The sequence below is a fragment of the Sinocyclocheilus anshuiensis genome, unplaced genomic scaffold (genome assembly GCF_001515605.1).
Source record: "Sinocyclocheilus anshuiensis isolate Anshui unplaced genomic scaffold, SAMN03320099.WGS_v1.1 scaffold277, whole genome shotgun sequence".
NCBI lineage: Eukaryota > Metazoa > Chordata > Actinopteri > Cypriniformes > Cyprinidae > Sinocyclocheilus > Sinocyclocheilus anshuiensis.
In genome coordinates this window covers 463,708-480,433 of record NW_015536463.1, presented here as the reverse complement: position 1 = coordinate 480,433, position 16,726 = coordinate 463,708, and the positions used below count along the sequence as shown (strand labels likewise).

The 16,726-nt window shown below is 35.4% G+C and overlaps 2 protein-coding genes across 3 annotated transcripts in view; one reads left to right on the top strand and one right to left on the bottom strand.

Moving 5' to 3' along the window:
• Positions 1-2,121, bottom strand: part of LOC107683693 (methylmalonic aciduria and homocystinuria type D homolog, mitochondrial-like) — a 6,301-nt gene extending 4,180 nt beyond the window's left edge. Inside the window, exons 1-4 of one of the 2 annotated variants that reach the window (XM_016479838.1) lie at positions 2,048-2,121; positions 1,373-1,411; positions 1,065-1,203; positions 680-861 (exon numbers count right to left, since the gene is read on the bottom strand). In XM_016479838.1, coding sequence (XP_016335324.1) covers positions 680-861; positions 1,065-1,203; positions 1,373-1,381 — 330 coding nt within the window. In that variant the 5' untranslated portion in view covers positions 1,382-1,411; positions 2,048-2,121. Of the gene's footprint in view, positions 1-679; positions 862-1,064; positions 1,204-1,372; positions 1,412-1,491; positions 1,567-2,047 lie in introns of those variants that run through there. The other variant, XM_016479793.1, reaches the window with a different exon arrangement.
• An 8,159-nt stretch (positions 2,122-10,280) lies between these two features.
• On the top strand, positions 10,281-16,726 carry LOC107683601 (rho-related GTP-binding protein RhoE-like). Its single transcript, XM_016479705.1, has 5 exons — positions 10,281-10,659; positions 10,781-10,868; positions 13,650-13,759; positions 15,308-15,436; positions 16,004-16,726. The coding sequence occupies exons 1-5, from the start codon at positions 10,552-10,554 to the stop codon at positions 16,247-16,249; spliced, it is 681 nt and encodes a 226-aa protein (XP_016335191.1). The 5' UTR covers positions 10,281-10,551; the 3' UTR covers positions 16,250-16,726.

Sequence of the window (16,726 nt, the reverse complement as noted above, 5' to 3'; positions counted from 1 at the left end):
ATTTTTGGCATAAAAGAAAAATCGATAATTATGACCCATACAATGTATTGTTGTCTATTTCTACAAATATACCCGTGCTACTTATGACTGGTTTTGTGCTCCAGGGTCACATATATTAAACAGAACAACTTTTTCCAACATTGATAATAAGAAATGTTTCTTGAGCCGCAAATCAGCATATTAGAATGATTTCTGAAGGATCTTGTGAGACTGAAGACTGGAGTAATTGCTGCTGAAAATTCAGCTTTGCATCACAGGAATAAATAAAAGAAAAAAGTTATTTTAATTTTGAATAATATTTCACCATTATTACGGTTTTTCCTGTATTTTTGATTCAGCCTCGATTAGCAAAAGAAACTACTCTCAAAAACCTAAAGAAAAAATCTAACTGACCCCAAACTTTTAAACGGTGGTGTAGGAACAAGAACACCATTGCATCACATAATATTTTACATTTTAATATAAATAGTATGAGTTTACATTTATTATGAGATAACACTTATGAGCAAGCAATAGCAAAAATAAATAAATAAATAACTTGATTGTACAGTCTTTTGTTTTTCAAATTCACATTGTTAAGTGATTATGATCATTAATAATTTCACAACCATTAATACAATTATTATTTTACTACTTATTTGTTTATCCTGTCAATTCAAATGACTCTGAAGCATCATACATGAAGCTCATTGATGGACTGAGCAGTGAGCACGTCTGGCATCACGCCATGAATCGGTGAAGTCCTCTGCTCCACTGGATCCTCCAAATGACAGGCAAAACCCATGTTACCCAGCAACTGGAAACGTTTATCCTGAGGTCCGAACGGGCCCATGGTCTCGTCCGGCCACACTGTCCTTTGTGCTATTCACAGAAATATCAAGCACACATCATTAGAAAACACCTTGTGAAAACACAATCAACTATAAATACAAGAGCAAATGTTGTTATTAGCCCGTATGTAAAATATGCTGTAATCAAGTCTATTTGTAAATGTATTGCCATTAACTATTATACTGGACGCTAACAGTTGATTCAGTATTCTACAGAGGAATACACTCATTTACCAGTGTCAGGGGTACTGCTGTGAAGGTGTGTCTCATCTGAGCCGGACGCCCCGGAGAAAGTCCTGGCTCCAACAACACGATGAACTAGAACGTGAAGCCCTGGCAGGTATGTCACCAGCCGAGCTCTGCTGCAGAGCACCTGACAAAACACAGCAAGCACTTACATACCGCTTATAAAGTGGATGTAAACATCAAAAATGTAAACAAAAAAGATGTAAATGAGAATAGCTTTTCATATATGATGTTAGATTGTGTTGCGTTTACATAGATCCACCTTGCATAATACAAAACAATTACAATACACTCACACTGGTCATCCTGTTGGGCTTCTCTTGTTTACAGTTCACCTGTGGGTGGAAAAAAACAAAGCATTAATATAGCGACGCACACACACAACACACAACAAATGCAGATGTTAATTAGGCACCTCACAAGAAAACATGGATGATTGCAAAATATGTCCAAAACTTTGTTTACTGAAGAGCTAAACAGCCCAGTAAAGGCGCTTTAAAGAAAATGCAAGTTTTGTTAGATCATCCGAAAAAACATTTCCTCATATGAAACATTTCCTCTTATTGCTGAGGACTAAACAATAACAACATGATTGTTAGAAACATGTCAGGTGTAATAAAGCAGCTTCTGTCGTGTTTTTAACCAAAATAAACATAAAGGTCATAAAGGGACAATAAAGCAATAAATCTAAGTTACACAAAAACAAATATAACTACTATACAAAACGAATTAATTCGCCTAAAAATGAATCTAACACACGGAACAACAGATTGAATACAAGTAAACAGTTAATGACACATTTCTTAATATGTATGCATGTCTCACTAGCCCAGAGGCTAAACTAAAGTTGAGGTTACATTTAATAATCAGTCGAAAAATGCTGAAAGTATGCTGTGTTTCGCATTATCTGGAACTCTATTTGTGGATAATCAGTAACGATATTCAAATGTAATAAATGTATTTGTGATTACCTGAATTTTGTGAGATTGACGTTAGCTGTTAGCTTGCTAAAAGCTATTGGTTAACCTTTGATTACGTAACAACGGCAGCTTGTGAAGGACAAACACAAGAACGTCCATTAAATTCCTAACAGATACACTAGATGTCAGCAGAACATAGAAAACATTTCTTGGGGCTCGAGACTTGTGTTCCATTAAAGCATATAACAGCTATTCACTCTCTTTAACCATAAAAAAATGATAATTGAATCAAATTAAAAGACAATTTGTATCTGCTGGTATTAGTTATAGCCTACTCTTTTTTGTTTTATTTTATTTTATTATTTGATTTGATTTTTTATTTTGATTTAATTATTTTATTTTTACATTACAATAATTTAATTATTTTCATATTTTTTCAAGCAAGCAATGACAGCACAGTAAATATTTGACTTTGTGTAGGCTAACAGTCCAAATGCCCATGCAGTACAAATTATAGAACCTACAAGGCATTTTTTTTTCTTAGTGGGGAAAGCACTGGAGGTGTAACAGAAACAACCATGTGAATATAGCGTTATATAAAAGCATCAATGTTTAAAACAATTTCTCTTACTCTGTTTTCTGCCGTGCACCATACTGGGTATATACGTCATTACTTTCAGCCATGAAGAAAACATGACATTTGAAAACCAAACTAATTTATATAGATTTTTCCATTTCTTCCAAGCATGTAAAACCAGCCGGAGAATGTGATTTATATAGTCTATTAAAACTGTCTTGGCATTTCTTCCTTTATTCTGCTAAAGCCAGCTTGATAATATGAAAGGAAAATATGGCTTTTCTGAAGTACAGCATGCTTTCAAAGTTCACATAAAATGACAATAAGAGTGATTTAGTATTGCATCTTTCACAGTTGTATTTATAGCAAATGTAAGCTGCACAATAAACTGAAGAACATTACATTTGCTGCATTGCAACTGTACATGATTTTCTGATTACTTTTACACAACTATAAGGCAAAGATAAGCAAACATAATAATGTCCCACCGTGTGGACATTTTAATGGTCTTCCCTTTTGGGTCCTTTTAAATCTGTCACGTTTTCATACGTCATGGGTCAGTTGTGAAAACTAAAAACAGCAACAGTCCCCATTTCTGTAAAGGACAGAAGGCTTTTGTCAAGGCCTATTAAGGCTTTCGCTGCCTTGCATGCTCTTCTGAAACTCTGAGGACATTTCAGGTCACCCTGAAGCACTGAATTGCATTACCAGGCACGGTTTGTCAGTCCTATCAATGAGCATGTGGCAAGTGAACATTTAAAAGCTGTACTAAAGCTAAAGGGTTTCTCCAAAACAAAGGCACAGTTAAAAACTGCAGCACTGACTGCACTTACTCCAATGAGGTGTAATGGAATTAGAGTAGCTTCAGGTTTCCCCCAATGTTCTTTTAGTGGCACTTGGCCACTTGCCTGCCTTATTTCTCATGATAAAAGCACAAAATATGTCCTAAGATGTCTTGTTCTTTCAGTGCCAAATGCATGTGCTGAGGAAACTATTATAAATGAACGTTAATTCTGTAAACATTCTATAAAATTAACAAAAGCATTAATAACACTGAATCTAACCTTATTGTGCAGCATATACAGTACATGTGGTCAAACTAATTTTCAAATATGCAAAATTGCTCACTACTACCTCCATATATCTATTTCTTAAAATCATAAACCACCATGATAAAATTAAAATGTCTATCTTCAGGCTCTGATTTGGTCTTTTTCCTTGGGAACAGTAAGTTATTTCCTCTTCTGTAAAACTACAGTAATTAATCATTCTCCACATGTGTCAGCACATGATTCTGTTCCTGACAGCTTCTCAATTAGGCTACATCAAAACTGGATTGAAGAGAAATGTGTTTCTGTTAGATGAGAAAGAGACAGAGCCATTCCGCAATGTGGCAGGATTTCCTCTGAAATCTAAATTTGAATGAGGTCATCCTTTTTTTTTATAAATGTGTTTGGCTAGGCCTCTTAATTCCAGTGAAGATCACTCTTATCTTCATCTATGCCACAGTGACTCTCTGTCTAGAGAAATGTGTGCTTCCAACTTTTTTGCAACAATTTGAGGAGGAGTTGGAGGGCCCTTTTCGTTTCCAGCATTACAATGGCTCTCATTCACTGATAACTGTGTGGATTAATCATACTTAAATGCACAGGAAAACTTCTGTCTTATAAGATGGTATTTAGTTGAACTGTACATTTTGTAATGGATCAGCCAACAGGGGTAAACCAACTATCTCCTCATTTTCATATTGGAGGAGGAAATATCATTGGGAATTATATATAAAAAATAAAAAAAACATTCATAAATGTTAGGGTAAAAAAAGGAGTTTATTATCATTAATTAATTTATTAATATTTTTGCATTTTCTCTACAAATGATGACTGAAACACAAGATGGTGCCAGTTGTGTTTGTACTGTGAAACAGTAGCTACAAATACAGTTGGAAATCTCAGAGAGATTGTGTCTGCTGTGTGATAGACATGGAAGTTACCCAGATGAGCAGTGTGAATTTGTACATTTTAGCCTGTATATTATCTTATGGCATTCTGGTAAGAAAAAAAAATATCCTATTACAATGTACAAAACAATCAGCAACAATTGTCAACAGGACGAACATACTACAACAATATTACATTGTTATTAAAGAGATAGTTCACTAAAAAAAATGAAAATTCTGTCATCAGTGGTTCCAAACCTGTATGACTTTCTTTCTTCTGTTGAACACAAATGGTAAAAAATACAATGGAAGTCAGTGTGTTTGGTTATCAATATTCTTCAAAATATCTTCTTTTGTGTTCAACAGAAAAAAAGGAAATTCATACATGTTCGAAACAACATAAGGGTGAGTAAATAGCATTTTTTTTTTTTAACTCCACAATTAAATTTTCAGGACAATTAGCAATCAATAATTATTCTTTGATTCCTGTTGATTGTTGTTTGGAATCATGGAGAATACATTATTTCATTACTCATTACTGGAAGCTGTAGTGGTGTTTGAGAACACTAAGTAATGATCCAAGTTGATGTTCCCCAAGAATGTGTGACTGAAGGACTGGAATGGCTGACAGATTCTACAGTGATTCTACTGCAGGATTACCAAATACATACAGCAGTTGATATTTGCCATCTTTACAAGCAGTGGAGACGACACATGCATGGGTTATATATATAAACTATGAGAAATTGTTCATCTCTGGGGTTTCAAAGACAAAACATCCTGAGTTACAACAAGCCACTGCATGCTGTCCTTTTCCATATCACTAGATGAACCGGTCGGCTCAGAGATACCTGCTTTCTGTGCATTGCAACAGACTATTAGCCAGAGGCAAAAACCATTTATTAGAGCATGAAAAAGGTACCAGTGGTGGTGTGATTTTAGTTGATAAGACTTGTTTTCTCATGTGTGATAGGTGTGCTATCTTACCACAAAACGAAAGCTTTCATCTTTTCAATGCTTCCTTATACCCCCTGGCACTGGCTCACATTGTGAGAGCCATGTTGGTCCTGCAGCTAATAGTAACTAATGGTGACACAGCACCATATGAGAAAAACTTTTATTTATTTTAGAAATGCATTATACATATATTAAATGAATAAAATAGTTGCTGCTTGACACATATGCTGCTTTGAAATGTATTTTGCAAGGTTCAGGATTCACCCATATTTTCTGGGAATATAAGTAAATCAATGTTACATTTGATTCTGTTACGTGATGCAGAAGATACTGTGTTAGATGAAAACAGGGCAGATTGTTCTCTATTTGTATTTTAACGCTGCTTTCACATATAGTACATGGAATGCTAAAGTTAAAACTGTTTTCGCTTCATTTTTAAGAAAAACAAAAGGTTGTCACATAATATAACATTCTAGATTAGTTTGCACAATTACTGCACTATATATACAGTATGTACTAATATATTGCAATATAACATGTTACAAAATTGTATTACATTGATATAATATGTCATATATATTATAAACCCGGGTCCTGTTGCACATTAAATGAAAACGAATGTACCACACTATTGTTTTGTACTCTTTGGTTATGTTTAATCTTGCCTGGAGCACAAATCTAGGACAGCGACTGGTGCACCCTAAAAAAAGAAAGAAAGAAAAACATACATGATGACCCTGGGCTTTGCCACAAACTTTCAATCACTCATATGAGAAATGGTCACAATCTAAATATATTCCCCCTTCTTCTAGACTGTCCTTGACTACACTGTAGTTATTTTAGTTTGTTTCATGTCTCTGTGGTGGGAACAAGAGATTTCTGGCAAATTTCCTCCATCTCAGAGTCTTTCCCTCCTCACTGGCTCAATCTAAAACCGGAGAGCTCTTTTATCAGGTGAGGAGCTGCCTTGTAACAGAAGAGACCAATGCCTGATGTTTAACTTTCACATTCCTCAGACTCACACAGTTTGTTATTCTATATTCCGGTGGTCCAGTGGGGGTTGCTAATAACTTCTTCGAAAAATGGTGTTATCAGATCCATATGTTTCCACACACAGTGAGCAACTGCTACCTCTCAAATTTTTCAGTTCTGTGTAAAGCACATGTGGTATTTCTGCTCAGTCAGCAAAAAGCTACACCAGCTGGGGCCAATAGGGTTTCTAGGGACAGAGAAGGAAATGACACAAACATGCAGACAGTGATGCTGACAGACATGAATACAGATACTCTTCATCACATGGGAACATGCTAGCAGTTCTGTTGCAATATACAATGATCAGAGCTGTATTTAATAAAATAAAAACAAGTATTGTGCCAATAACGGTTTGCTCTGAAGAGAAAGAATCATACATCTTTAACTACTCGGTCGGAAGGTTAGTAAAATCCAGAGGCGGACAAAGTACTTAACTCCATTACTTGAGTGAAAGTACAGATACTGCTGGTCAAATATTACTCCATTACAAGTGAAAGTTGTAAAGACAGATTTTTACTTAAGTAAACGTACAGAAGTACTTGCTTTTAAAAGTACTTAAGTACCAAAAGTAAATTTCCTTTTTTATGTCAATGCACTGTTTTATTGTCGTACATAATACTTGCAATACTTCTGAAGCAACTTAGAATACATTACACCTGCTGAACCTTTACAACAGCAACACTGCTTTAACAAAAAAGCAAAACCGCAAGACTTATTTGACATCAAAACAAAAATGTTTAAAATGCTGTCTAATTGCTCTCGTGGTACTTTGATGTCACACAGAATTAGAAATGTAGTGGAGTGAAAAGTACAATATTTGTCTTTCAAATGTAGTGAAGTTAAAGTCATAAGTTCCCAGAAAAAATAATACTCAAATAAAGTACCGATACTCAAAAAGTGTACTTATGTACAATACTCAAGTAAATGTACTTAGTTACTGTTCGCCTCTGGTAAAATCACAAGTTGAAGTGGAAAAATAATCATCAAGTGTTTCCATATGTGATCAGTATTCCTAGAAGTATTTATCATGATTTGTAAATGATCCAGGAAGGAGACAGTTCTTGTTGGTTGACTGTGAGGATGTGGTATTCATTCAGTCATGGAGCAGCTTCTTGCTCTGGCTGTTCTCCAACATGAGAACATTCCTGCTCTGGGTTGAGCTCCTAAACTGCTGCTGACACAGAAAAACAGGAGGGTCCTCCTCACTAATATTTTCAGCATATAAAAGGATAACAAAAAAACAAAACAACAAAAAAAGGCATAGTCTGATGTGTAAATTCTGTTCTTTTACTGTTTTGTTTTTTGTGGTATATGAGATTAACACGTTTTTTTCTTCAGATTATTATTGAAATATATTGTTTACAAAAAGAACAGTATAAATGAATATGTGCAAATGACTCTGTTAAATGAAAAAGGGAATATGATTTCATTGTTACTGTTTATTATGAGCATGTTTTAGACCAGAGCGAAAAGACAAAACAAATGATTCATGTGATTTTTGTGTGAAGACGCAGACGCGGGGAGCCAACAATATTGCGAAACTGTTGAGAAAAGAGGACAAACCAACCACAAGACATTCTTCTCACATTTCATCAAAAGCTTACCCTTCCTATAAGTTTGAAAAGTCCCTCCATGGCTGTTTTATTTTAAAATATCTTGCATATTGACCTCACGGTGAGTATCCTTTGGGACAAACGATACTTTAGGAAGTACAGATTTATCATATTAATTGGGTCTGAACATATCATAAGATCATAGGACATTCAACCTATTTTCAACTTTATTTCATTGTTGTAAATACTATCATAGCTGGACTGAGGCTTTTGTGATTGTTGATATTTGACATAAAATCCAAACAAAACAAAATGTACATAATTTACCATATCTGTTGTAAATAGACTGACTAAAATTCCTTCTCATTGTAATTTGTCTAGAGAATTACACCCTTACAAACTGCTCTCTGAAATACACTTTCAAGGATTTCGGAAAGTTTTCTTGTCTCCATGCATTTTCTCAGGGTCTGTTGATGAATATCTTTTATAGACTAAGGTTAATTCAGGCAAAATTTGCCAGATTTTGCTAAAAAAAATCTAGAACAGTATTAAAATGTGTACTCTCAAAAATCAGCCCAGGAGTCATTTAAATATCAAAATTCAAAATGCGTGGGTTCAAAATGGGCCAATGAGTCTGTGCAAAACCATCATTATAAACAAAGGCCTCTTTTACCTGACATCATCCTATAATTTGGTTAGCATTTAAAATCAAGACAGTTACTGAAATTTCAGTGTTGAGTCATAATGAATTACTATTACATTTCAATTTAGAAAGTTATTTGCAGAAATTAGGAAAAGAAGACGAAGCCTTAAAAGGGATGAAAAAATGAAAATTCTGTCATTAATTATTTAGCCTCATGTATTTCCAAACCTGTAAGACCTCCGTTCATCTTCGGAACACAATTTAAGATATTTTTGATGAAATCTGAGAGCTTTCTGACCCTGCATAGACAGCAACAGAACTGACACATTTAAGGCCCAGAAAGGTTGTAAGGACATCGTTAAAATAGTTCATGTGACTTCATTGGTTCAGATGTAATTTTATGAAGCTACGAGAATACTTTTTGTGCTCAAAGAAAACAAAAATAATGACTTTATTCGGCGACGACTTCTCTTCTGGGACAGTCCACCGCCATTAATGAGAGTACAGCAACGCATGTGGATTGCTTTCCTCTGCTTGTAAACAAGGCGCAGCGCATGTGTGTTCTACGTCAGCAGCAGCACGCGCATGCATTATGGTACTCTCGATAATGGCGGAGGACGGTGATGCGGGGGAAAAGAATTGTTGAATAGAGTCTCTTTTTTTGTTTTCTTTGCACACAAAAAGTATTCTCGTAGCTTCATAAAATGACGGTTGAACCACTGACGTCCCATTGACTATTTTAACGATGTCCTTATACATTTTTGGGCCTGGGAACATTTCAGTTGCATTGCTATTTATGGAGGGTCAGAGAGCTCTCGGATTTCATCAAAAATATCTTAATTTGTGCTCTGAAGATGAAGGAAGGTCTTACGGGTTTGGAATGACATGAGGGTGAGCAATTAATGACAGAATTTTCATTTTTGGGTGAACTATCGCCTTAACTGTGAGTGAGTGAGTGAGTGAGTGAGTAAGTGAATGCATGCATTAATGAATGAATGAATAAACAAACAAACAAACAAATAAATAAATAAATAACGGTTTTCACAGAAATATTTAGCAGCACAACTGTTTTCATAATTGATAATAAGAAGAAATATTTATTGAGCAAGAAAATCAGCATATTAGATAATTTATGAACGATCATGTGAAACTGCAGACTGGAGTAGACTGTTGAAAATGTAGCTTTGCCAACACGAGAATAAATTACATTTTGAAATATATTCAAGTGCAAACAGTTATTTTAAATTGTAATAGTAGGCTATTTCATAATATTACTGTCTTCATTTTTGATCAAATAAAAGTTGCCTTGGCGAGGTTTCTCTTATGGACCACACGGATAGAAGTATAACTAACAGTTTTTAGTTAAAAGTTTAATATTTAGGCTACTGGCTGTTTAATCGATCACATCCCAGTCGTATGCTATGTCTATAACTACCTCTGTGTTCGCTTATATTATTGACAAAATCACATCTCTTTATCAGCGTTTGTATGTTTGTCTCTTTCTCGCGTTGGAGCGCGCTGGAATGTGAGCTGACGCGAGGGGCGGTCTCGCGCTGCGCTCATCACACAAGTATGTGGATGTTTCACACACAGAGTCCAGAGCGACGCGGGTGAAGCGCGTTACTTCTCAGCGCAGCGGACAGAGGATGTGCCTCACGCCTGTACTGAGAGCCGAGGTTCAGCTTTACACATAACTCACCTTTATCACAACCTGAAGAGCACTGAGGACAACTTAGAGCACTTTGAACAGAGAGTACTGGACTATTTCTCTCATACTGTAACATGGACAGACTGCAGACTCGAGGTCAACCGGTTGATGTTCAGCAACAGTGAATGAAGATGAGGTTCAATTAGTCCATGATGGATCACCATCACGATCTGAAATGTAAAATAGTTGTGGTCGGGGACACTCGGTGTGGGAAGACGTCTTTGTTAAATGTTTTTGCCAAAGACTCCTTTCCAGAGGTTTGTAGAGAAAAGTCACGACTATGAACTTTAATTCGAGTTTTAATGTCATGGATGCAAAACTTACGTTATGTATAGTTTTGTTTAGTTAAATATCGAACTTTTGCTTTTTCTCTCACAGAACTATGTTCCTACAGTGTTTGAGAACTACACAGCCAGTTTTGAGGTGGACACATTGAGAGTTGAGCTCAGTCTTTGGGATACTTCAGGTAAGAGGAGGAAAAGCCATTTGATGTAGCTAATTTGATGTGTCTGAGGACATTAAATTAGAGATTTTTATCCAAGCCACACACATTCACATATGTATTTCTTAGTCGTTATAGAAGCTGTAATGCATTTTTTGAGGTTTTGGGCTTTGTGGGCTATCTATGTGATGGAGTTTTCTAAAGGCCATGAACCTCCTCCCATTTCTGGTGGACTGGGACTGGGTGAGGACCACAGAGATTTTTGTTAGAGTTATATGATTCATCTGTAGGCGAATGAAATTCATAAGTATAAATCATGCATATGTGGGATGATGAGGTTGAAGAAGACTGAGCAGTTAAGCGAAGGAGCAAACATTTAAAAGTGAGTGTTAATGGACAATTTTCATATTTTATTAACATAGCTACAAAAATGAAGGTTTTCGTTTCGACTTGGGTTCAGGTTTTCCTTATCAAAAGCTATGTTTATAAGGACATTGTCACGCTGCACACACACGAGGGACGAGGAGACGCTGGAGAATGGGACAAATGAAATAAACTAATCAGGACAGGAACAGGAAACTAACCAAATAAGGGCATGGGAAGGCACATGGGGAACAGGACACACACAAAACATGGAACAGAGTCTGACAGACATCTAGCTACAGTTCAGTTAAACAGTTTAATATAAGCTGTTCATGTTGCACTATCAGCATATTAATTTCTCTTTTGTAAACACCATGGTTGAAGTTTTTGTGGGACTTCAAGTGAATCAAGCTGTAAATCTGTGTTTGCTTCTGTAAGCTTTATTTTAAAGAGGGTACAGTAAACTAGCCCAATCCAGTTGATACAGACTCACCACGGATTGCCCATGATGTTCTCACAGCAGACTCACTCTTGTCTCCCACACTTCTAGAATGACTCAGATGAATGTTGTTAATGTTAGGTAATACTATTCTCAAAATAAACTAGATATGTAGGTAGTATTTGATTGTAGCACCATTTCTTACAACACAGTTGTTTATATATTGTGAAATCTGTTTATACTGTATATGTAATCTGAATTTACAGTTATCATTTTTTGCCTCCTCATCTATGTTTTTGTGAGCAACCCGTGAAGCTGCTCGCCATCCTTTTATCAGAATGGCCAGACATTTTAAAATGAGACCTTTAAATATTTCAGTAATGATGGCTAATGATCTGAGGTTTGAACTCATTTCAAGCCCTACAAACTTTCTAGAGCAGATTCAACACTCACCTCCCAGAATAGCACTGTAACCTAATTTACTGGGCTTGAATCATGAGTACATGTGCTGTCTTCCTATAGCGGGACAGTGACTTGCACGGGGACCCCCACAGAAAATCAACCAGTATCAGTCGAACACAATGTCCTTAGAAGATTTTACTCACAGTGACACTTTCAATAAATAAATAGATAAGGAAAAATATTATTTACTTTCCACTTTTAATTATTAGACTTTATTCAAATATTTTTACTGTCAAATGACAGTAGTGTTTGTAATTTATGGGGATGTTGTTATACAAACTGCATGCTATAAATGAATATAAAAAGAAAAGAAAAAAAATACTCCTCACTGATGACTTTCCAGGACAGATGTACATGGATTCTGACACACTGCACTGAGTAGCCATGTCTGCCAGAAGCTTTTATTTATTATTTTTGTTTTATTTATAATTTATTTATTTGAAAAAAACCCTAAAATGATTAAAAATAGATTTTGGTAATTGAAATAAAGCTTAAATAAAATTAATATATTAGATAAAAAACCTAAACATAAAAAAAACTTGGAAATGCTGCCTTGGCAACTAACCTGAAATAAATAATTTGAAGTACTAAAATGACTAAAACTGGAATAAAAATATATTAAAGCTAAACAGAAAAATTAAAAATAACTAAAATGACAAACGCACATAAAATCTTTTAAAACTCAAAATAAAATTAAAATTAACCTCTTAAGACCCGGCAAAACATTTTAGGAAAAAAAAATAAAATAAAAATTTAAACAAAAAATGATATTTCATTCATAAATGATGCTACGTCCTTGGTAGAGGACATCGGGACTCAATTTCTTTAAAAAAATTAAAAAGACATGAATGAACATGCATATGCAAAAACAATTTATTTTTTTTAAATCACCAATACATTTTTTAATATCAGACATTTTTGAAGACCAAGGAGAGGGAGTGGTCATGGTGAAACATCCAAACATTTGGTATCTCTGAAAAGCCCTGAATCTGCTCTGTACAGGACATCCAGACTTAAAACTGTGACATGTGAGGTCTCGGAGAAATTCACTAAAATATAATGTCCTCATATGAGGATGCAGGGTCTCAGGAGGTTAAAAAAAAGACAAATGAAATCTATAATATAAAGGAAAAATGTATAATAAAATTGTTTACAGGCTGTTAAAGAATTTGATAGATTGTGAATATAAATAAGAGTTAATTGCAACGGTTAAGCAAAGTGGAATAAATCTAATAGCAATATACCTAAACAATTCAGCTGCATAAATATATCACACTAACACGCTGCTTAACTTATCCGTTTTTTCCTTTGTACTAGTTTTTAAATCATTTTCAAAGTTTTTAAATTCCTTGTTTTATTGTTGTGATTATTTTTTTATTATTATTTTCTTTTCTTTTATGTAAAGCACTTTGAATTACCATTGTGTATGAAATGTGTGATATAAATAAATTTGCCTTGCCTTACTGTTATTGTACAGATTTATTCGTTTATGTTAAGTAATCATTTATTTATTAGTACAGTGTTTTTGTGTCTATTTGCAGGGTCTCCATACTATGACAACGTGCGCCCCCTCTCTTACCCAGACACTGATGCAGTTCTTATCTGTTTTGATATCGGTCGACCGGAGACTCTGGAGAATGTGCTAAAGAAGGTAAGCTGATTTTAAAGACATTTGTTCATCGACGCTGAATGTTTATAAACGGTTGTAGCTCTGAATTGTGGTTGGGATATTCTCACAAGCCCCGTCTTTGTAGCAATGAGAACAAAAGTCCAGACATCTGAGAGAAGAGTCCAGTGAAGGAGAGGGGGAATGTGTGGGAGGGCTCTGATCCTTTGACTATCACATGAGGGGGAGAACGACAGCCAGTAAGAGCTTGTTTACGTTGGGTCTCAGAATCAGAGAGCCTTTGTGCCGCAGAATGCTATAGTGACTATAGTGATCTGTGCCAACTCTAAGCTGATGTCATCAGGAGTGATTCTAGGACTGCAGTCACTATACTGTATGCTAGGGTTCTCCACTGGCTAGAAGGAAAAAATTTAATAATAAAAAATAAATGCATGTTGGTATCTGGTCATGTCATGGAGTCATGAAGAACAATCATGCAATCAGATTTTTATGGGTGCTGAGATAACAAACATGTTTTAGAAACACTGGATGTCATATAAACAATGTAGAAAGGAATTTGTGGGGCCTGTCATTGTCCAAATAAACAGCTCAATCCAGTATTATACAGAAGATTACTTGAAAAAATAAATAATTATATTATGGCCTTCGAAATGAATTTTAGGCTAACACTTATTTTTACTGATATTATGATATGATATTATTTATTTTAATAACATTGCAATATATATTCAAACATATTATTTTTTAAATATTTTGATGTAGGGTTTATTTTTAGATTTTCAGTTTTTATTTTAATACTTCATCTGAAACTTATTTTAAGTTAGTTGCCAAGGCAACATTTCTCATTTTTATGTTTTCCATCAAATATTTATACTTTATATTTTGCTTTACTACAAAAAAATATATATTTTTAAACTAATAAGTGGGGGGCGTGGTGACTTTGGCGATCGGCGCTCCAGTCAATCTACTCCACAGCCAATCACGGGCTCCCTCCTTGCTCCTTGCCCTGGCAACCACATGTGACGACCCCGGGCTGGACTCTGCTTCGTCCACGGTGAAAGTTGATGTATTCCCTCAGCGACCAGCACAGATCAGCTCTAGGCATGACGAAGCGGATATCGTCCTCTTTTGGAAGACCAAACAAAGTAGTTTCGCTTTTACAACGAAGCACACAGAGTATTCACGACATGGCTGCAGCGTCAACAATACTACAGCGAGAATAAAAGTTACGCCTTCTTTCTTTGCGTGAACATTTGGGTGGCGTTATGCAAATCTTCCCACATAGTGAGGTAGATATGTGGGGGCGTGTTAGAACGAGCCGTTTTAGGTAGGTGTGGCTGACTCTGAACTTTTATAAAGAATATCTCTTTGGATTTGAGACTTTAGTCTTTGCAACTTTACAGATCTTCTTTATGCACCAAGAGCTTGTAACACTCCAAAGAGAAAGGAAAAATTGAAATCGCATCATATGACCCCTTTAACAATAACAAAAAGTTATATATTAGAATTTTTGTAAAATACATGTGCTTTTATGATTGTCATCAATCTAACCCTACGTTTTAAATCCTTTAGTGGAAGGGAGAAATCGAAGAATTCTGTCCCAATACTAAAGTACTTTTGGTTGGATGTAAGTCAGACCTGCGTGCAGACCTGGCCACATTTGTGCAGCTGTCCAATGACATTCCTTCATCATATGACCAGGTGAGTAAAGAATATTTTATACCTTTAATGAAAAAAACCCCCAGATACAACATATAATTTCAAAAGCTTGTACTAGAAAATAATGCAATTAGATCCATAGCATAGTATTTGAAGTATCATAGTATTAGTAGTAGCTAAAGTATCTTTAACCAAGGACCTCTTGGCACTACTGGATTTTAAACCTGTGCGATAATACCATGCATAGTTGCATATTCATGTATTTTTACTTTAAGATTCTTAGCTTGCAAACCATTCAAATAATCATTATTGTTGCACACAATCATATACTTGTACATTGTAAATTCACTTGATACCTTTCAAAAGAAACATTTGGCTAAACTTTACCTTTGAAATGATCTTAGCTTATATTCGTTTTTTAAAATGAACATTAAATCGTAACATTGATTAGCAGATCGCCTGCAGTAACACGGCAGACCCCCTAGGGGTCCTCCTGTTGATGACCTCTGCATTAGATCAGAGTTGCTAACTGGATTTTAACTGATTTAAATACATTAAATCAAGTATTTAGTATTTAAGTATATAGTCATTTTTGACTATTTGTTTTAGGGTTCAAACATGGCCAAGCTGATCTCGGCTCCTTACATCGAGTGCTCAGCGCAGCAGTCGGAGAACAGCGTGAGGGACATTTTTCACATAGCCACACTGGCTTGCATCAGTAAAAGCAACAAGAATGCGAAGCGCATCAAGTCCAGCAGAGCCAACAAGAGGACTTCACATGTATCTAACAGGCCTGAGCTGGACTCAGTGTCACGTCTACACAAGACCAAGGCAAAAACCTGCACAGTCATGTGATTTCAGATGCCGTTTCATCTGCATGCATTCCTTTTGCTATCAGGATTCTTTCTAAAACTCCACTGGGGAATTCCTGGGACATGAACTGAAGGGAAATATTTTGCACTTCACTATAATCACAATATGTACGACTGAATCAGTGACATGTATTAATGATGATGCAGTCTATTCTCCCCATTTAAAAGCACCTCAGAACATAATAAAACACATGTACTGCCAAATGAGCACTTATAACTTTGTAGAAGCTGTCCAAAGAATTTCCTCTGGATTTTGTTTTGTTATAATATTTTATTGCAACATACCCCAGTTTATGGATGTAACTAACTTGGATTAACGCATGGTCAGTGCTGCTAACCTTAGTCCTGTACAATCAGACCTGACTGCACCAAAAAGTGTCAAATAATGTCACAGATATACATTTACGTATTTTTTTCTGTGAGATATTAATATGAGTCAATAAATGAAGCATACCTGTCG

Coding starts and splice junctions, on each gene's coding strand:
- LOC107683601 (XM_016479705.1), top strand. CDS start 10,552: ATGATGGATCACCATCACGATCTGAAATGTAAAATAGTTGTGGTCGGG. Junction 13,760..15,307: donor TGGAGAATGTGCTAAAGAAG/GTAAGCTGATTT, acceptor TAAATCCTTTAG/TGGAAGGGAGAAATCGAAGA. Junction 15,437..16,003: donor TTCCTTCATCATATGACCAG/GTGAGTAAAGAA, acceptor TATTTGTTTTAG/GGTTCAAACATGGCCAAGCT.